This window comes from Platalea leucorodia (genome assembly GCF_965183815.1).
Source record: "Platalea leucorodia genome assembly, chromosome: 8".
In the NCBI taxonomy this organism is placed as follows: domain Eukaryota; kingdom Metazoa; phylum Chordata; class Aves; order Pelecaniformes; family Threskiornithidae; genus Platalea; species Platalea leucorodia.
Window position 1 is genome coordinate 27,387,983 of NC_138830.1, and position 17,086 is coordinate 27,405,068.

Genomic DNA, 17,086 nt, shown 5'->3' on the forward strand with positions numbered 1-17,086 from the left:
ACATCTCCCTTTTAGGCCTCTCTCCTCCCAGAAGACACTCCGGTGGCTTTAGATGTGTGTCAAGTTCAGGCTTTAAAACTACCATCTAAGAAGGCAGAAAGTTCTGGCTCCCTCAGGGCTGGGAGCACAGCTGGTCCTCCAGGCAGGAGCTGGAGCCTGTGAAGATGAACTGCCCTGTTTCCAGGCAGGGCTGAGGGAAGCCTCGAGGGAGCACCAGGCCTGGGGCTTCTCCAGCACCTGTGAAATCTTCCCCCTCCTGCTGCAGGCCCAGGTTTTGCATAACAGCGTGCTGGATCTGGCGACGTGTTCACACGGGTCTCTTGTCTCATCTGCTGCCAAGTGAGCGGTACCCTTGGTATGCCGCAGCATTCATCTGCAAGTGAATTAATCAGCTCTGCCCTTTAAATGTTCCTGCACAGCAGCCGCGGGAATAAATGGTTCCTCTAACTGCTTTTCTCCAGGAAAAACTGCTCCTATTGACCCAGCCCAGCCAGGAGCTGCCGTTGCTGGTTAGACCTCAGAGGATGCCAGGCCTCCCACCCTGCTGCTAGCTCCCTGAAGCCATGCTGCTCCCCGAAGGGGGATCCTGCTGCTTGTGGGGACAGCCAGCCTGGTGCCCCTGCAGCAAGCCAGGCCTGTGCAGCAGCGCCCAGGGCACTGTGGCACATGTGACATCCCAGCTGGTGTGTGCAAGAGGGGGGCTCAGCATCACCAGTGAGTCCAGGATCCTGGGGGAACAGGCAGGAAAGGGCCATGAGAGGAGGAATTAGGAGCCCAGGGCTGGCTGGGCGGGAGATCTGGGGTCCCTACGACTGTCTCATGCTCACAGCCTCGGTTTGTCTTCCCTATCCAGGAGCGAAATGAAGCGCTGGATGATTTCGCTGGCCCCGAACCGGAGAACCAAGTTCGTTTCATTTACATCCAGACTTGTTGGTAAGAGACACAGCATAGGAGCCAGGAGCTCTTCCCCCTTTCCCCAGGGCACTTTATTCTGCCCTGGTCTCAGTCCAACCCCAGGCCTGGGGCCTCTGCCGAAGCTGAACCCTCTCCCTGGGCTTCCCTTGTGTTTCCACCATCAATACCCACTTGTCTCTGGGCCTGGCCCTGACCTTCCTCCCCTCCAACCTGGGCTGGGCTGCACCAGCACTCTCCCTCCCACCCAAGCTGCTCATGGGTGGCACCGCAGTGGTGGTGTGCACCCAGCTGGCTTCCCCACAGAGATGCTCCCCTCGTCCCTGTGGCTGGGGCACCCCTTGGCCTCCGTGGGTTTTCTTACCAGATCAGAGGGACCATTCACAGAGCTTGGGGTGCTACGCCCACCCGAGCCGTGCTGTCTTGCAGCGCGCTCCATCCCAGTCCATCCCTCACTCTCGCCCTGTTCCCTGACAGACTGCCCGCAGATCCAGTGTGTCCACCCATACGTGGCCCAGCAGCCAGATGAGCTGTCCTTAGAACTGGCTGACGTCCTCAACATCCTGGACAAGACGGACGACGGTACGGGGCACAGGATGGGGCTGGGCTGGGAGTCCCTGTGGAAGGGTGGGCTTCGCTTGGCAGACGGCTGCCAAGCAGACAGGAGGGGCCCTCCGACCAGGGAGAGACCCTGACATCGCCATCACAGCCGAGGGAGCTCACAGCAGGACGGGGGAGTTACTGCCTCCTCCTAATACTCGGCAAATCCAGGCTGTCCTGAGCTGTGGCAATGCTGGCACAGCCACCCTGGCACTGGCTGTGGGCCACGGCAGGGCTGGCACAGCCACCCCAGATATAACCCAGGGCTGTTCTTACCTTGATGATGCTTCCCAGCCACCTGGTCCTGGTCTCTGGGACACACTTGCAGCTGGTGGACTCGGTCACACTGGGTCTCCGCTGGGGACCACTCCTGTGGCATCAGGGGCAGCAGAGGGCACTCGATGACAGCAGTGACTGATTTCTGCTGGCATCCCTTGAGCCAGTTGTCCAAACACAGTGCTGCTCAGGCGAGCGGGCCTCCTTGGCTAGATTTACAAACTGGGTCTGCTCCAGCACAGGCCTCCGAGCAGCTCCCAGAAAGCACTGCCAGCTCCGTAGGCTCTTTCCAGCACAACTGTCCCAGCGCAGAAGCAAGGGCTAGTCCTTCCCCATTTATGCCTGTCTCTGTCTCTGCTCAGGCTGGATATTTGGGGAGCGTCTTCACGACCAGGAGAGGGGCTGGTTCCCCAGTTCTATGGGGGAGGAGATCCTGAACCCCAAAATCCGAGCCCAGAACTTGAAGGAGTGTTTCCGGGTGCACAAGTCGGATGACAGTCAGCGGAGGAAACTGGGCAGCAGAAACCGCCAATGACCGCTGACATCCCCGGGCGTCTGGAGTCCCTCTGGGAGAGGGGCAGAGGACAGAGGCTGCCAGCTGGGAGGATGTGGCGGTGGTGCTGTGGGCCATGGTGCAGGACCTGGTGTGCTGGACCAGGCACACGCGCACCCCTGAACAAACAGACTGTAGTTCCTGGGCTCCCCGCCATGCTTCCCGCGGCACTGATCCTTTCCTAGAGATCAGTGCTTCGAACTGGCTAAAATAACTTCTTTCCACATGTTCTGTAAAGCCCCAAAGAGCACGAGCCAAATAGACACAGCCCAAAGGCCACCGGGTGCTGGCCAGCTGACCCCCATTCCCTGCACACGTGCTAGCTGGGGCTGGCTCAGGCCACTTGGGAAAGGCATGTGGCCACAAACATAGCTAAGCAATTAACATCGCCCAGTTTGAGCACTTAGAGCTCATCGCTACCTTTTGAGTTTGGGGCCCTCCTAAAGCAGCATCTTACAGGGGCAGAAACCGAAGCAGAGGAGCTGTCTTGCCGCCTCTCACACAGCCCGCTGGCACCAGCCTGGGACGAGCCCCAGGAACTCCACCTCGCCAGTCCTGCTATGAAGCCGCCGGGCCCATTCCCACAGGCAGACCCTCAATCTGCTTCCAGTCAAATGCTCTGAAATGCTCCATACCCAGCCCTGTGCCACCAGCAGCCCAACCTCACCAGCCCTGACCCAGGTCTCTGCCTGCTTGATGGCCTCGAAGCACATCTGGGCCCTGCCCCATGGCTCACCACCTCTTCCACAGCCGGCGTCCCTCCGCAGAGCCGCTGTAGAAGCCTGGCACCGCGGCCTTTCCCGGTTGATCTGGCACTCATGGTCTCCGCTACTCACTGCCGCCGAGGCACAGAGCAGGGTGGCTGTGCCAGTGTCTCCCCGCACACCACCGCATACCACGGGAGCACCAGCAGACCTGGGCTGCCACGCAGCAGGCGAGTGACGTTACCCCAGGAGCTGTTGTCCTGCCTGTTGTGGGAGGCCCAGTGATCGCTGCCTGCATGCTTGTAACCCACACCACCCAGCTGTGCGTGCAGTCTGCGTGCACAGACTCCCTGTACAGGCTCACCTCCATGTATATAGGCGAATCTTCTGTCGTCAGCAAAGCCGGATCACCACTCCTTCCAGCTGTGGCACTGAGCATCGCATGAAGCCCAGGGCACAGCACTGAGACTGACCAGGGGATGGACCCACGGCAGCCAGCTGTTGTTCAACAGCCCTGCTCTGAACAGTCCCACGCGTGGCCGCAGCCGAGGGCCTCTTGGCTACAGGCTGGTCCTGAGCTGCAGCCAGCGTCCATCAGGGAAATCGGTTATTTGGCATCTTTCTGTAACACTGCAAAGGAGAGTCTTCCAGGCACCGCAGCCTGCGCTGCTGTATGCTCTGGCGGTGCCACAGTTGTGCTCAAAAAGGGGATGGAGAGCAGCCGCCTGCTGACGGAGCCACACACCAGCCACAGGCACGGAGCGGAGGAGCACGGCCGTGCCGGTGGCAGCGTGGGGAGGAAGCGGGATGCTGGGGAGCCACTGGAGGGGGGCTGGTCTTTGGGCCACGCAGGCCCAGGTTACACCTGGGGTGTGCGGTGTGAGCCCAGACCCTGCTGAGGGCCAGGGCTGTCCTGGGGGCTGTCTGTGCTGTCACTGCAGCCCTGGGACAGCCGGCCCAGGGTCAGCCCTGTGCTGGGGGGGCTGCAGCCAGCCCCCAGGACCAAACTGGTGGGAGCCACAGCAGTGAAGAGAGAGCGAAGGGGTTCCCCCCTCAGGCCTAGCTTAGTGCCACCATGTTAGCATGTGACAACAGCCGGCAGGGCTCTGCCTGCCCCGGCCACCCGTAGCACCCCCGAGAGAGGGCCCCTGGGCAGCTCGCCCCAGCCGGAGGCTCCCAGCCACCTGCCAGTGCCCCGCTCAGAGCAGGGGGCCAGGAAGGGAGCACAGCCTCCAGTCTGGTTTCGAGCTCATTTAATGGGGATACCCCGAGTCAGATCCCCCCAACAGCACCCTGCAGTCAGCTTTGAGTACAGCCAAGCCTCCAGCTCAGGGTCCAGACCTTGCAGTGGCCAGAAATTCTCTATAGCAAAACCCAGAGAAGCTCCAGCTCTAGAAGTCCTTAAAATTATCTGAGAAATGGCCACATCCCAGATCCTCCAGCTTTGCAGCACAGTGGCCAGCCCAGCCCAGGCACTGCAGCCCCACACGCCCGCCTGGGATGTTTCTCATAGCATAGAAATGCTCCCTTACCCACCAGAAACTGCTCTTTCGCTAGTGGAGGGGCTGACCCAGGTTCCCCAGTGCCAGGGCGCCGGTTCCTCACTGTGTTTTTCTGGGGGGAGAGGGGCCACGACCCACCGTCAAGCCCTGGGACCTGCCCCAGACCCTCTTGCTCTGTTGTGACTTTTTAGGACTCCAAACCCTAGGCACAGGCCGTGCCATTTTCAGGCACCAAGCGGCATCCAGTGTTATTTCCTCGGACCCAGCCCTGCACGCCTCCGTTTCAGTGGTCTCAAGTGTTGTACAGGGCCAGGCCTGGGGCCCACAAGCACGGGCTGGAGCCCCCCCCCGGGCTGCCTCAGCAAACTGAGGGGAACTTCTCGTCGTCTCGTTTTTCCGTGTGATGAAATATAGCTGAGCGAGCCAGCGCCAAAGCAACACGCGTGCGTCTTCTTCCTTCCCCCACACGACCGCTCGCCTCCTCCCCAGTCCTCTCCAGTGCGAACGTAGGGCTGAACATGAACGTGGGGTGAGACCAGGGAAGTATCAGGGTGGTTTACACCAACTGAACAACCCTTCCCAGGGAAAGCTGTGCAAGGGGATGCCCAACACCATTACTGCCACCCAGGCCAGACCGAGAGCGCTGCTGCCCGCTCAGAGCCACTCTCTGCCACAGGTCCCTCCTGCCTGCGGGGGTGGCGCTGCCTGCGGGGGTGGAGCCTGCCAGGTCTGCCTGCACCCGGGAGATACACACGCTAAGAGCGCTGCAGGGTGCAGCTTTGCTGCTCAGTGCAGAGGCTGGCGCGCCCTTTCCCACAGCCACAGCAGCATTTTTCCCCAGGGAGCCCCAGGCAGACGGGGAGCAGGAGCAGTCGAGGGTAGGAGACAGGCTGGTTGTGTTACAGAAAAAAACTTTTATTGAGTTCAGGAGGCCGAGAACTTTCTCAGCGTGATGACAACCAAGGCCACAAGCACAGATGTACCCAGGAGGGAGGCGATGACAATGGCACCGATAGCTCCGGGCCCCAGTGAGCCTGCAGGGACAGAAGAAGGTGGCGTGAGGTCAGCAGAGGCGGCGGGTCCCAGCTGGGAAGGGCGATAGGGACAACCCCCCGCACCCAGCACATCCCCAGCCATCAGGGCACGTTCCCGCCCCAGAGCTCCCTGCACTGGCCACAGCGGCCCTGTTCCTGTGTCCCCGCACAGCCGAGGTGCAGTCCTGTGCCCCAGCAGCATCGAGCCCTTGGGCAGGGGGCTAGAGCCAGCCACTCGCCCCTTGGCCAGGTCCTGGTGACAAGGACAGCTGCCACAAAGCAGGTCTGTGGCACTCAGCTTTCCTCTTACACCCATACCGGGGGAGTTGCTTTGCTTGTTGCAGAACCACATCACAACAGGCGTTTGCTGTAGTTCAGGAGCCAGGGAAAGGGCTCACGCTCGCTGTTTACAGGGCTTCAGGCACGCTCTTGCCCTGGAGCCTGCCTGGGCGCGAGGCACTTCTTGCTGCTGCCTGCTGTGACGTGTCAGACCCAGGGCAGGAGGAAAGGCCTCGGCAGCCCCCTGCCAGAGCAGTGTGGCTGGGGACAGGCCACCTCTGGTGGCTCAAGCACCTCCTGGGAGGCAACAGGCCCATAAGAGCAACTCCACAGTGAGGACTTGCCGGGCCGCTGCGGGAGTGACCCGCCGGCAGCCCATCACACAGCCACGTACCGTCCCCGGCGTCCAGCCGGTGCAGGTGTGTGGTGTCCTCGGGCTCCAGCTCGGAGGTGTACGGGGGGAAGGCAGTGGCATCTGAGAGCCGGGCTGTGGTGGTGGCGGCATCGAAGGGGCCAGCTCCAGAGGGCAGCTCGGGCGGCTCGTTCCAGAGGGTGGGGACTGGGCCCTGCGGGTACTCTGCTGGGAGACAAGCACCCACGGTCACTCACGGGCATGGGTGGCCCTGGCCACGCTGCTGGTGACAGTGGCAGCTCAGGACAGCCACAGCTCTGCAGGGCCCTGGGCTCCAGCTGCCTGCCGAGTGCCCCGGAGCAGATGGAGGGCGACCCTGAGGGCTGAGAAACCCCACGGGGCAGAGCCCTCCTCTGAGAGGGCACCGCCTCCGCAGAGCACCAACACCCAGAGCAGCCGAAGGCAACGACCGTGCCCCGGAGTGAAACCACGCTGCCACAGGCTTTTGTGGCAACCTGGTGTACACACAGCACACATGGGACAACAGCTCCCCACAACCGTGCGACCTCTGCTCGTGCACAAACAGGCCCTGCGTGAACATCTGTTGCCATTTTGCTCGTGGATGCCCGTGGGACTGGGCTGGGAGGGGCTGTTGCATTCCTGCAACAGGCAGAGGCCACCTGCACTGGCCAAATTCACAGTATCTCAGGGCCCTTCTGTCCTGCACCACCAGCCTACGCGGTGTAGGATGCTGGAGGCACTGGCACTGTGCAGGACAGGGCTCCCCCACACAGGAGCCCCAGAGCCTCAACTTCCCTCTGCCCACCTCCACACCGCGCCGGGGAGATGAAAGCCAGGCTGGGCCCTGTTTGATGTTACCATTCACCTCCTGTTATTTCTTCCCCCTGTGGGGTCGGGGACTGAACCAGAGAGCCCTCCCTGTCTGCGTGTGGCTGAGCTGAGTGCTCCCCATCAATGCCCGTCTTGTTCAGGTGGGCCCCGGCGGGAGCGGGAGACATTCCACAGCTCCCTGCCGAAACCGCTGGGAATGTCGCACTGGGATGGGGAAAAAAAGAGCGGGGGGGGGGGGGGGGGAACCTAACAGCATCCAGTGCCAGGGCCCACCTGAACTGACACGACGGTTATCTGGGCTGGGAAAAAGGGCGGCAGAGGAACTGGAGCAAACAGCCTGGGCTCCCTGGGGCAAGGCGCAGAGGCATCCCCAGGCACCCCGGCTCTGGCATGGTGTCTCTTGGTGTGCCAGGGGCACTCGGAGACTTGCCCCAGCACCACCACAGCTCTCCCTGCCCCAGCAGCAGAGGTGGCAGCAGCACATCTTGGCAGCGCCAGCCCCAGCTTTGAGTACCTGGAGCCCTCCCTGCCTCCCACAGGCAGCCGGCGCTTTGTGGGAGGAGAGCGCTGAAGAATTGGCACTAATGGGCTCCACCACACTTTGTTCTCCCATAGGAGCCCTGCATCAAAAGGAACAGGAGGGCCAACACCAAAACACGCACCTTTGCTGCCTGTACAAACCCACTGCTAGGGCTTGCCACAGGGCTTACATCAAAGAGGAGCTCCCACTGCCCTGGAGCTATTCGAGGCTGCCTGCAGACTCAGGAACACAACAGGTTCTAGACTAGACTAGCTTTGGAAAGTCCTTTCTACAGCCATAAAAGCTACAGGATTTTCAGCGAGACAGCTGCCAGGTTTAACTCTGCACTGACGAGCAACGACAGACCCAAGTAAGCTCCCAGTTTGAGGGCTGTGCCAGTTCAGTCAGGCAGTGACACCAGCGTACTCTGGCTGGCTGACCCGCCCTGGGGAGAAGCTGGGAGCAGCAGTGAATACCACGTCCTCACATGCTTGGTACATCTGTGGTCGCTGCATCAGAGGTGGCATTTCGGGTCCCCGGTACGAGCACACAAGAGGTTTGTGCTCCACAAGGGCTCTCCCAAAACACCCAAGCCCTTCGCAGGGCCCTTCCCAACCTGTCCTGCAAAACCAACCAGCAGAGCTGGAGACTCACATCCCATCCAGAGGCTTTTCCAGAATGTGCCATTTCCAGGGGACCTCTCTTCTATAAATCCTGTGGTTTAGCTACTAGAGGACAGATCAGGAGGAAATACAGAATTTAGTGGGTAAATGCAGTTAAAACAACAGGGAAAGGAACGGAGCAGAGATGGGGCTATTTAGTTAGCAATGGTGGCATCAGGAAGCTGTTGGTTTAGGCACAGACCAAATGTACGTAACGCTTTTGAAGCCCCGGTTCCAGGCTGCTTTGGCAAGTGGAGAAACTCTACACAGAAGAGCTACGCTCCAGCTATGACCTTCCTGACTGTGTCAACACCGCCATGGCCAGCACCAACACTGCAGCCGTTCCCATCTGGCAAGCGAACGCCACCCTGGGAGGACGTCGCTGTTGCATTTCCCAAGAATGTTTTTCTCTCTGAAGCCAAAAGAGTTGGGTGTACCCCTCACATCTGACCGGGGGAAAGGCTCAGATGATCTATAACAGATGCAGGCACTGTCCAGCGAGGCTGTAGGACCTGGACAGGGTCTCCCCAGCTCCCCATTCTCAAAAAGACAAGGAGGGAGCGCTACCCCTTCCAACAGTAGTGCAAAGGCTCTTTTTCTAACCAGACCCACAGGTCCCGGAGAGTCTCTCCTGTCCCCAGTGCCTCTAATTCCTGAAAAATTTATTGCAGCTCTCTTTAAGCAGGGCACAAGAGCTTATTTCTGATAGCCAAGTAAAGAGGAAATGGTCTAATTTGTTTATGATCTCAGTGATTTTTAAGACCTGGATAGAGTCCTGGATGGCTTCTGGATACGTATTTTGTTAATTCCTCTCATCTGATTGAAACGTGCTTTCAGTGCACCCTCACAGAAAGGGCAGAGTGTGCTAAACATGCGTTTTCTGTCCCGAGTTCTTGTGGTTTTACCTTAACGGCACTTCAACCAAGGGAAACACAACTCCTTTCAGTCAGGTCTAGAGCCTCACTAACAGGAGCTGTCAACTCAGACGCAGCAGCAGTCTCGTGCACATGCATAAAGTGAAATACCTGCATCTGAACATGACCAAGAGCCAGGGCTTACTGCTGGGTCTCCTCTTCAGTTCCCGCACCTCGATGCTGCTAGAGCAGATGCCAAGAGCCCTGCAGCAAGCACACAGGATGGGGGAACACAAAACCAAATGCAAGCACCATCCCCAGAGAAAGCTGCCAGCAGGCAGGTCTCTCCAGAGCAAACTGCTGCAGCCTGGGAGAGCGCCTGTTCGTAACCAGCGCTTTTCTTTCTAAGACTCGCCTTTGATTTTCCCTCCTAAACAGCTCGTGTCCTCACATGCCTCCATTCCTGCCCGTTTGAGAAGCCCAATCAGCCATCCGACTATCCCCACGCATCCAGTGGGTTTCTTTAACAACCGGAGAAGTCAGGCCTGCTCCCCTCCGCAGCACCCGGAGAGTCCCAGTGAGCGTCAGCCACGCTGCCGCTGGCTGAGAGCAGCGGATCTCTAATGGAGCAGCAGTAAATGCCATGCTCCCATTTCAGTCCTCTGGTAAAAGCAAGAAAGGTGAGGGGGAAGGACAGAGCTTGCATTAGGTGCCAAAAGCCAACGCACGCACACAGTATTAATAAGGTCTCATGTCTCCAAGAGAGACATGAGGGCCTCTTCCAGTCACCTGTTGGATACAGTCTGACTGGACAGGCGTGGGACACGATTCAGGAGGTTCAGTTCTCTGCTCTACTGCTGATGTTTTGTGTGACCCCGCAAGTCCCTCTCCCTCCTGGGCTCGGTTTCTCTGTGCATGAGCAGGAGACCAGGACTCTAAATATGATCTACAAAGGAAGAAGCCAGGCCTGACCACCTGCACGGGTCCTGTCATCCTGACTGCAATGAGGAGGACGTGGTCTGTGTGCCTGAACCAATGCTTCCGAGTGACAGCTCCAGACCCGGTGGCAGCCTTTCACAGGGGAAGGGCAAGCGACCTGGGACCCTCCACGGCCTCGGGGCAGGGCACAGCATTTTTCACTTGTGCAAAAAACCCAAACACATTGCAGTCTCAAGTGAGGGGGTGCAATCGAGGGTTGGAACCCAAATATCAAAGGCAAAGTAGCACATGGTTTTCCTGTTCACCCAAGAACTTTGTAGAGATAAAGAACTACTAAGAAACACGCTCAAAACACAGCACCCACCACAAGGCCAGAAGTTTAACATCTGGGTGAGAGCGCCATGCATTAGCTGTGCTGTCATCAGTCTTGGGATCGGTCCTATCTCTAGGAAAACCCACCTGGTGCGCTAGCATGGCTGGTTTGCCCCGGAGCGACTCAGTGGGAGCAGCAGGTGGGCACACAGAGGGGCTCCCAGGCTGCTGACACCCATGGGTAACCCCACCACTGACAAGGCTTCGTGTCTCACTGCTGGGTGCTCTGAAGGGAGAGAAACCTTGACCCCCTGGCACAAGCAAGCTCTCCCCCAGCACTAACCCTGCCTCAGCACTGGGGCACGGACTGAGGGCAAGTGTTGCTCCACAGACTGCCAGTGAAATGCACTTGGTAAAAACACAGCTTGGGAGCACTTAAGAGAAAAGACATGGAATAATCTTATTAGTTATTGGGTCTTACAGGGCAAAGATGGAATCCAGAAAAAACAGACTAAAAGTATTTCAGTGTTTTGCAGCTGGCCAGGTGGAGGACAGCACCTCTTCCTTTCCATATGCTGACACTACAACTTGCCTTATTTCAGGGAAATAGCTATACTGCACTGCGTATTCTCCCTCTCTCCAGCACAAGTTAGTGACAACTGAGGCCAGGAAAAGGGAAGAAAATATCAGTTACTACACTATAAAGAAGCACACCATGAGTTTTCTGAGTGATACAGGGACCCACCAGGACTTCAGCAAGATCTGGAAGGGATGACATCAAAGGCAACTTGACGGAACCACTATTTCCATGCTCAGTGAGCAGGAGGTGGGGTGAGCTGCCAGCACAGTGACATGGTAGCCCATACCCCAGATACTCGGTGGCTGAAAGACTGGAAAGGTCTCCACAAGTGATAGGTCTTGAGGAAGCCGATCAAGTCTGAAGGATCCTTCAAGATACCCCCGAACAACCAGAACCTCCCCACAGGCAGACTCTGCAGGGCCTCAAGGCAGGCAGATGCAGCCACCTAACATCTTCATCCCTGGAGATCACCTGCCAGTGACCAATACTCTTCCTTGCACAAGCTGGTTTCAGCATCTCATCATCCTCACAACCTGCAATAGGAGATGACAATGAGATTTTCCTCCTCCACTGGGTGACAAGTTGATGCTTACAGTGACAGGAACGAGTGCCTCAATAGGACACAGATGCTCAGTGGTCCTAGGAAAGAGGCAAGGGCACCTGCTGTAACCTAAGCATTGCACCCAGTTTCTTCAGTCACAACAGTTCACAGGTCAACTTAATGGCATCCAACTCCGCTGCTCACATCCTTTTCAGAACCTGGGGGCTTTTATTCCTTTTATTCCACAAGTTTTTGTGTCTTCACATTACATCCATTACAAGGAGGGGGAAAAGGTTAAGGTTACCTGCTGCTTTCTGGAGCACACTCTCCACCTCCAACCCAGTACCCTTAGTCGGGAGCCGATACTAGTGTCAGTAATTTATAAGGGGTGTTGGTGCAGAGCAAGGTTGAGTAATGGTCTACAAAGACTTGCTGTATGTCTGGACAGACCTGTTGGAACAACCACATCTTTTTAAGAAATTTGCCTGACGAAACCTATTTACTACTTCTCACATTCTAGTACTTGAACATTAAAAACTTCCTAATAATCTTTTATTTTCCTGTTGTTGAGAATGAAGACACATGAGTTGCCACAGAAAGATGTCCTTGGACAAGGTCGTCTCCTGTACGTTTTCCTTTAGCGCAACATCTCCTGTTCTGCTGCTTTTCCCCCATACGCATTCTGATGTGCTACTGCAGTATAATGTACTTCCACGTTAGCTCAAAACAAGGAAATTCATGAGCCCACATCAGAGTGTAGATATCAAATATATACAGGATTCAGAAGCCAAGGCCTTGCAAAGGCTTTTTACTAACTTCCACTTGGAGCTCCAAATCCATTATATGAATTGAAAATGGTTTTACAGATAGGAGAAGAATAAAAATCAACTCTTCACAATCCTCCTGTGCTCTAGGCCCAAGTGCCACTTGCGTTTGGAGAAAGTGGAAGTGGAAAGGATTCGGGTGTGCCGAAAGTCCTTGAACTGCCTCTGTTTCCTGTTGCACCAAGATGACACGCACAACAAGGGTTAGACTCGATTGTTTCCCCATTTCTGACAAATGGGATATTGGAAAGAGCCCAGTACCTAGGAGGAGAAATTCACACTTTCTCCAGTCACAGAGCTCTGACCACACCATCCAGGAATCCAGACTGGCTGGGCAAGAAGCCCGATCAAGGTACATACCCCACCGGCATCCCAAGTGCTCCAATTGCTACACCCAGATGGGAACCTCAGCTGCCAGCGAGATCCTTCATATCTCGCTGAACTCCCACTTACCAGTGGGTTTTGGTACTAGGTAGCTCTGAATCACCGCTGAGGTAAAATTAAATCCAACGATGAAGGGAAGAGTCATTCTGGACCTCAGGTCTGCATGGCCAGCATCACCTGCAGCCCCGTCTGAAGCAGACTCCGCTTCTGCTCACCATGGAGGGCTTTGCTATGGAAAGTACGAGGTGCTGAGACGGGAGGGCAGGGGCTGGGTGAACTCCGAGGCCAGCAACGGGCTGTCCAGCCCCAGGTAGCCACAGCGGGCACAGGGCCAGGGCAGGGATGAAAAGAGGCCTTCATAGGGAGCACAAAGGGCAGCCTGTGATGTGCGAGTGCCGGGAGCTTGAATGTGGAGCAGCGTGGAGCATTGCGGTTCTGATGAATGTTAAATAAACTTGTTTACAGAAAGGCAGGGCTGCATGCATATGCACGGAGACCAGAAGGCTGTGTGCCCTTCCCTTCTTTGTCTGCACAAGGCAGGAAATTTCCTTTTCTAATGGGGTGGAAAGCAGAAAAAATTCCACTGTGCACTAGAAGCCCCTGTACTGGGTATAGGTACCTCTCCACTCCTAATGCAGCAGAAAATCATTCTGCTCCTGGGATGGCTTACCATACAGGCTGGTTCCCTGATGCCTGGCTTTGAGGTAGCAGAGAAGAACAAACTTAAGACGGCTCGAGCCCCTCTAAAATGTGACTGAGAAAAAGCACAGTCTCTCCTACGCCCCAGGATCCAAATATTGCATTCATCAGTTCAAAGTTCTTCAAGAGCTACTGGCCTCGCTGCACAAGTGCGACTCAAGTAAAGGAATCAAGTGAACTTGGGGTATTTCACGGGAGCAAAGTGACACAGGGAGGCAGCGATAGTTTGGTACAAACCACTGCTGCAAAGCCGAGCTGACAGCAAGTACACGGGAAAGCTGGCAAGGCAGGAGACAGAGCAAATGCGCACCAAATGCTGGAAGCTTAAAATAGCGTAAAAGAGATCCTACCTCAGAGAGGGAAGCAGATTAAAGTTTCACTGGAAATGAATCGATTTTTGCAGAGTGAAACAGACTGTAACAGTTAAGAAAAGACCTTACCTGGTTTTGGGGAAGAACACTGCCACTGCTTCTGGGAGCATGAGCAAGCTACAAACTGAAACTGTGCTTATGTGATTAATGTTCCACTATATAAAAATCAAAGCTCAGGGTTTGAGGAGAACATCTACTTTTGAGTGCTCATTTCTTAGTTACTTTAAAGGTTTCCCAGCAAGGTGTCCTACAAGGGGAGGATCTGTGGGGGAAATACCAGCTACGGTAATTCTGTTCTTGCACCCGAAGATGTTCCAGCTAGGCGCAGCGATAAATTCCCCTACCCATATGAAAGCTCCTTTAAAAAGAAATAATTTCATCTGCCAGAAGGCTGGCCAGGATCTCCCTGCTAGGCAAGACGCTCAGAACAAACTGGGAGGGAACTCTGATCCAGCCTTGCTCCAGGTCTTGGAAGGCAGGATAAGAATTTAGGAAAACAAGCGCTGTGCTCTTGCCTGTTATCTTGGCCTGAGCCATCCCTTCACAGCCTCACTTGCACATAAAGAAAGAGGCTTTGAGGGAAGCAGTTCCCCATAGGCGTTTCCACCCGTATGCTCAGAGCCCATCTATGGGGTCAGTCTGGAAGCTGGTTTTCCCATTTGTACAACCCATCTCTGACCAGGCAGCCTTTGAGGCTGACTGTGCCCTCGGCTCCCCTCAGCCTGCAGAGCGGTGCTGAAAGCGGGAGCAGATAAGGCTGAAGGTACTAACCACCTCCTTAAAAAATAGTGCCTCACAGAATAGGTGTCTCACACTAAATGTTTTCATAGACACTTTAGAGCAGCTGTGGTGAAGTGCTCTGCTGTAGCAGAAAGCATAGAAGGAACGAGAAATTGGCACACATGCTTTAGCCAGGGAGAAATGTTTCTTTTCACGATTTTAACTTCTTCCTACCATTAAAAGCTGACAGATGACGTGTCCCATCAGCTGCTGCGAACACCCCATTTACTGTCTACTGATCTACTGTCACTAATGCTCACAGAGGCACTACTACTGTTCAGCTTTGGAGAAATGACACAGGATTTTCTCCATTTTCCCCAGCAGAAACATGGTCTCAGGATGGAGAATATATTCTTACTCACCTCCAGCCACCGATTCCAAAGCTAGTTTCCATTAATCAATTAGAATTCAATAAACACTTATGGACATTTTTAGGGGAGGGAGAGGAGGTATGCAAGGAGAGGCAGGTTACTAAAAGATGTCCCATGCTTTTGGGCTTTAGATGCAAGCAAAGCTCCTTACCTGTCAGCACAGCAGGGACCAGGATGCTGCACAGCATTAGCAGGACCAGGTGAAGGACTCTGTGGTAGGGCATGGCTTCCCTCAGGAAAAGCGTCAGCGGGAATTCTTAGAACTCTTCAAAGTACAAAATAACTTGGAAATTTCACTAGTATAATAAAAACTTTGTCCAGTCAGGTCAAAAAAACAGATTTCCTTCACAACAGCAAGTGGACAGAGAGAGTGCAAAGCCCAGCAGAGACTCGCTCTCTCTGACTTCTAGAGCACACCTCCTCCTGAAGGCAGCTCCACCCTCTAAAAGTTGTGCCTAAAACCCCATAGGCAGCTGAGCCGTTAGGCATCCGTCACCCTGCCAGGCCGGCACACACACGAGCAGTTGTTGGCGAGCCCTTCCCAGAGGACGCGGGGATGCTCCTGGAATGCCTTCCCTCTGGCCGGCCATCCCACGGCATGGGAAATAACACAGGAGCCATTGGGGCAGCTAACCCTGAAACCAAGCAGACTGCTCGAGGGCTTTGCTCTCTCCTCAGCGTGCAGGGCAGCGGTGGTCTTTCGAGGGTGGGCGCAGCGAAAGAACAAGGGCCTCAATCTTTTGAGGCTAAAATGCTCTGAAACAGAGCCAGAGCAGCTCCGTGGCATCCTTGTTTTCTGGGTGTAATACTTACAGATGTGGACTAGGAGCCATGTGTGGTCTCCGCTGGCAGAACTGCCTGTTAAAATCTGGTAGGTCCTCCAGGAGAGTCGCCTTTGTCAGGCAAGGCCAGCATCCTCCTCGGATCTGAACTGCACAGACATTACCTCCTGCAACCCTCTGCCGCTCCGTCCCTCCCCTCCAAGTGGGCTCGTGAAAAGTCCACAGCAGAGAAAACTGAGGTTTGTTTCAAATCACATCTGCACCGATAGACTTGGGCAAGGATGAAGCGTATAAAAAGGGGAACACTCCAGCTTATTGTCAGAGGACAGAAGAATTTCATTAGGATTTTTTTAAGCTGATATGAAGATGAAATACTTCATGGTTTCTGTTCAGAAAAAGATGTAATGAAGTACATAAACACCCCCAATGTCAGTTCTTTATGTTCTGAGAATATGACACAGGTAGTTTTGTCTTAAATTTCAGACTCAGATTTTTCTGCTAAGAGATCTCTTTGCTTTTTGGCTTTCTCTGAAAAGGCAACCAGATACAGTTCAGGCGTCCTTTTAAATCATGCTGCTTGCTGCAGTTCTTCACAGAAGTGCCTGGCTGCGAGGGGCAGCAGGAAAAACAACAGAGGACTGAGCACTGTCCCTGCAGCGAAATGAGAAGTTAGGAAGTAACCTGGTAAAATGTGCTCAAAAGAAACCTGACGTCTCTAGCATCAAATTCAACATCATCTGTCAAACTTGGATCAAAGCCCCGTTAGCTTTCCAGGTTCATGTTCTATCAGAAGAGGAACTGGAAGTGCATAAATATATATCCACCAGCAGACACAATGCTGTAGCTCCTACTTTTCCCATCCCTACTGATCCAAGTGACCTTCGCTACAGAAACAGGCCCTGTTTGTCACAGAAGGCGACAGGGCAGTCACCTGAGCATACAATCTGAACATGCCAGCATCTTACTTTTGTACTAAATACAGAAGCCAGAATATTAAAATATTAAGATCAAGATCTTCCCCACTGGTCCATTATCTACAAATTCTCAGAAGCAGAACAAGGTCCTCGGGGTTCGACAAATTATTGCACATTTTCTCTGCTTGCATTTCTGCATTTTCATTTAGCAATCGGCAAATTGTTCCTTTCCTGCTCCCCAGCTGAGCTGGAAATTAACAGGCTTTTGCTTATTTGCTACACAGTATAGAGTAGTCCAAAATTAGCTTGTAGAAATTAGATCATACCATTAAAAAACAGAAAGTACTTATGAACCAGACACCTTATACACTAAAAAAAAAAAATATTAAAGTCAAATTATCAGCCTAAACGTACTGTTCCTTCCAAGACATCAGCTAAACATAATGCAAAGCTGCTGTAAAAATTTGTTCTTTACTGACTTCATATTCT

At 54.6% G+C, this 17,086-nt stretch overlaps 2 protein-coding genes across 2 annotated transcripts in view; one reads left to right on the top strand and one right to left on the bottom strand.

The window, feature by feature from the left end:
- NGEF (neuronal guanine nucleotide exchange factor) overlaps positions 1-2,323 on the top strand; it is a gene marked incomplete at both ends in the record, with an annotated part of 39,345 nt that extends 37,022 nt beyond the window's left edge. Inside the window, 3 exons of the mRNA XM_082319343.1 lie at positions 854-933; positions 1,390-1,494; positions 2,151-2,323. Of these exons, the coding sequence (XP_082175469.1) occupies positions 854-933; positions 1,390-1,494; positions 2,151-2,323 (358 nt within the window). The remainder of the gene's footprint in view (positions 1-853; positions 934-1,389; positions 1,495-2,150) is intronic.
- Positions 2,324-5,375: 3,052 nt separating this feature from the next.
- SNORC (secondary ossification center associated regulator of chondrocyte maturation) lies at positions 5,376-15,134 on the bottom strand. The gene is made up of 3 exons (XM_082320520.1): positions 15,053-15,134; positions 6,255-6,440; positions 5,376-5,581 (listed from the first exon to the last, which is right to left on the bottom strand). The coding sequence occupies exons 1-3, from the start codon at positions 15,123-15,125 to the stop codon at positions 5,472-5,474; spliced, it is 369 nt and encodes a 122-aa protein (XP_082176646.1). The 5' UTR covers positions 15,126-15,134; the 3' UTR covers positions 5,376-5,471.
- Positions 15,135-17,086: the final 1,952 nt, after the last annotated feature.

Bases quoted from the DNA above. Each gene is read 5' to 3' on its own strand.
- SNORC (XM_082320520.1), bottom strand. From the start codon at position 15,125: ATGCCCTACCACAGAGTCCTTCACCTGGTCCTGCTAATGCTGTGCAGC. The intron at 6,441-15,052 runs GTAAGGAGCTTT...CTTGTCTCCCAG, and splicing joins GGTCCCTGCTGTGCTGACAG to CAGAGTACCCGCAGGGCCCA. The intron at 5,582-6,254 runs GTACGTGGCTGT...CTGTCCCTGCAG, and splicing joins CCGGCTGGACGCCGGGGACG to GCTCACTGGGGCCCGGAGCT.